This window comes from Rhincodon typus, chromosome 31, assembly GCF_021869965.1.
Source record: "Rhincodon typus isolate 14 chromosome 31, sRhiTyp1.1, whole genome shotgun sequence".
NCBI lineage: Eukaryota > Metazoa > Chordata > Chondrichthyes > Orectolobiformes > Rhincodontidae > Rhincodon > Rhincodon typus.
The window spans coordinates 7469818-7472964 of record NC_063362.1 but is presented as its reverse complement, the minus strand read 5'-3'; the positions used below and the strand labels follow the sequence as shown (position 1 = coordinate 7472964).

At 47.5% G+C, this 3147-nt stretch overlaps 1 protein-coding gene across 7 annotated transcripts in view; it reads right to left on the bottom strand.

The window, feature by feature from the left end:
- samd11 (sterile alpha motif domain containing 11) overlaps positions 1-2520 on the bottom strand; it is a 280049-nt gene extending 277529 nt beyond the window's left edge. Inside the window, exon 1 of one of the 7 annotated variants that reach the window (XM_048615172.1) lies at positions 1519-2520. In XM_048615172.1, coding sequence (XP_048471129.1) covers positions 1519-2164 — 646 coding nt within the window. In that variant the 5' untranslated portion in view covers positions 2165-2520. Of the gene's footprint in view, positions 1-579; positions 599-1518 lie in introns of those variants that run through there. The other 6 variants (XM_048615168.1, XM_048615167.1, XM_048615169.1 and 3 more) reach the window with 6 other exon arrangements.
- Positions 2521-3147: the final 627 nt, after the last annotated feature.

The window sequence follows — 3147 nt, the reverse complement described above, 5'->3', positions numbered from 1 at the left end:
GTCAGACCCTGTCAGAGAGTCACAGGCTAACAGCATCACAGTCAGACACTGTCAGAGAGTCACAGACTAACAGCATCACAGTCAGACACTGTCAGAGAGTCACAGGCTAACAGCATCACAGTCAGACACTGTCAGAGAGTCACAGGCTAACAGCATCACAGTCAGACACTGTCACAGAGTCACACAGATTGACAGAGGGACTATATTAGCAGAGTCAGGCAGCAATTCCATCCGCCCTGAGCAGTTTGAGCTGCAACACGTGGGTATCCACTCAGAATGTCAGTCCCAGCAAGATGCCAACACCCGCCAGCGATTCTATGGGAAGCCCAAGACGGGCGGGCATCCAGCTAAATTCCCGACAATGCTTACCGTCTGGCTAACTTAAAAACTAGTTCACAGGACCCTCCCTTCTCTCACCAACATCCCCCCCTCCCCAACTCAAAGAAAAAACGCAAATGCCAAACCCGCATTTACTGTTTTTTTAGTAACTGATCGATTAAGGCTGCTACGTTAGTTCATATGTGATAGGTACAAACTAACCCTCTATCCAATCTGATTGCATTCTGTACCCTGACTTACCACTTCCTGGCTCATTCAATCTTCAAATCATTCCTCACAGATACAGCACACCCTCCACCCCTCCGCCACATTCCTCACAGATACAGCACACCCTCCACCCCTCCGCCACTCCTCCTCCACCTCCTCCAGAGTCTCAATTGTTCTTTGCTGATCAGTTGATGTTGATCGATTATATAAGCAAAGCCAGATCATGACATTGCATGCATGAGTTTACACCTTTTCCAAGTTTCCCATAAACTTGGAAATTATTCACAACTGAAAAAAAATGCACTGGGTACCAGACACCCCTACCTCCTCCTCCGGTTTTCCCCACCTCCCCCCTCACCCCCTCGATCTCAAACTCCACCACCGTCCCCACACCTGCAAAGGTCTGTTCTGCAAAAAAAAGTGTCGAACCGCTGTCAGTTGAGTCTGGGGGGAGGGGGGGGTTAAAGAGAGAGACTCTGAGGCAAACACTGCGGACAGTCACCTCACTTCCTGGTTTGTCTCACTACTCCCCACCTCGCCTCCCCCCACCCCCCACCCCACCCCTCAACTTCACAGACAATTTGCAAACGACCCCGGACAACAACACATGAAACACGGCAGTGAACGTTTGCTGGAGAGAAAGTCCTCTATTTGTATTGCAACAGCTCGAATTGCACTTAGAAACACTTTCTGGTCACTTGTGTGTGTGTGTGTGTGTGTGTGTGTGTATGTGTATGTGTTTGGGGGGGGGGTGTTGAATGAGTTCATCATTCCCTGACAATGCTGGGGAATTAAATAACAACCCATCTGCTCAAAGCAGCTTCAACAACTTTTCACGCGTTAAACTTTCTCAATCAAAGCACATCTGTCCCCGAAATAATCACATTTTAAATTCTCCTCCATTGAGAAATACGATGATCTCTCTCCATTATTTTGCACTGCCTCTCTTTTTTTTGTCATTATGGTACTCACCTTTGTGTCTAATGCTCCGCTTCCAGTCTTTAGCTGTCTCCCTGCCGCTGACGAATTGAAATTCATTTGGCGTCAGCCACTCTCCCCTGTAGCGAATAGAGGGTCCTTTGCTTCCCTGACACAGTTTGTGGATATAGAGCAGGGCTCTGTTATCTCCGCACTCCACCTCGATGCAGGGCTGGCCGTTGTCGAAAACGGGCTGGAAGTCGGGGATGGACGAGACGCGCTCCAGCAGCAGCTCCTCCGGGTGCCGCGCCTCCTGCAGCCCCAGGAAGGGGCGCCGCGCCGGGCTGTAGAGGTGCTCATAGGGCGGCGGGTGAGAGCTCAGCACCGGTACACTCGCCGCGTTCAACGGGGCCAGGAACTCGGGCAGACCGTCCAGCAAGCCCCGAATGACCCCCTCCCTGTCGGCTCGCTCCTTCTTGATCGCTGGCATTCTCATGAGCAGCCCCTTATCTTTAGAAAGCACGCCTGCGATGAGTTCTTCCCTCTGTAGTTTCTCGTACTTAAAGCAGCCGTTAAAATGCAGGAAAAGCTTTGACCTGTGATATCCCCAGCCCTCAACGAGGCACGACTTGTCCGTTTTAATTGGGTCTAATATTCCGACCTCTCCCGCCTGTCTAATCTGCTTCTCCGTACCTGACATCTTCGAAAGGTATTCGCTGCCGTGTACATTATGTTGGTAAATGATTATTGATCCTCTATCGACCCACCTTCTCGCTGGAGCAGTTTTCACTGATACCCTTTTGCTTATTTCCGGGCGAACACGAAACGGGCAGCGGTTTTTTTTTTAATTCGATTGAACCACACTGGTCGATATAAAGTTTCCCCCTCTGTTCCCCTCTTTTCTCTCTCTCTCTCTCAATGAACCTGAACAACATTTACGGGCCACAGCAACTCTCTGTATGAACGATTACACATCTTTGCCTCCACTCTGATAAAACACACTTTCTGAAAAGTTGGGTCCTCTCTTACCAAATGTAAAAGTTTTTTTTGTCTTTTTAAAACAAAACTCTCCCTTTAGATTTCTAAACAGACCTGTGTTCTTTTCTGTTTTTCGAAAAAGGAAGTTATTACCACTGGACTGCTTCATACATTTTATTTTAAACCTACATTTTTTTTTCTGAAGTCACGCTTTAGTTCAGACACAGACGAAACATGATTTGCCCTCTGCTGCTGCGAACTTAGCCCATTTAAACATCACAGTCTGTCAGTGCAAGAACAGGGAGGTTCTCAACGGGCGACATGGTGACAATTTTCAGTACAATTAATTATAGAGTATTTCCTCCGGTACTGCTCGGGATCCAAGTGTCTCTACTTTTCGACAGGGTGCTTTCAATCAAATTCACTCATGAGTTTTTTTTAAATTTCCAAAAATATTGCCTCCAATTTTGGGGTAATAATTTGAGCTTCAAAAGCAGTGGATGTTTAGCATTGCTTAAATCATTCAGCACACCATCCAGGATATGATTACAACGTTTGCTAATATCTGTAAGTACTTGAACGGATTATTGAACATGTTTGGGTTTTTTTGTGACTGATTACTTGCACAGCCATAGTGCAGACTGAGGTCATTATGTTGCTGCTGTCATATGTGCCCCCCACCCCTTATCTCCACCCCCTCCACCA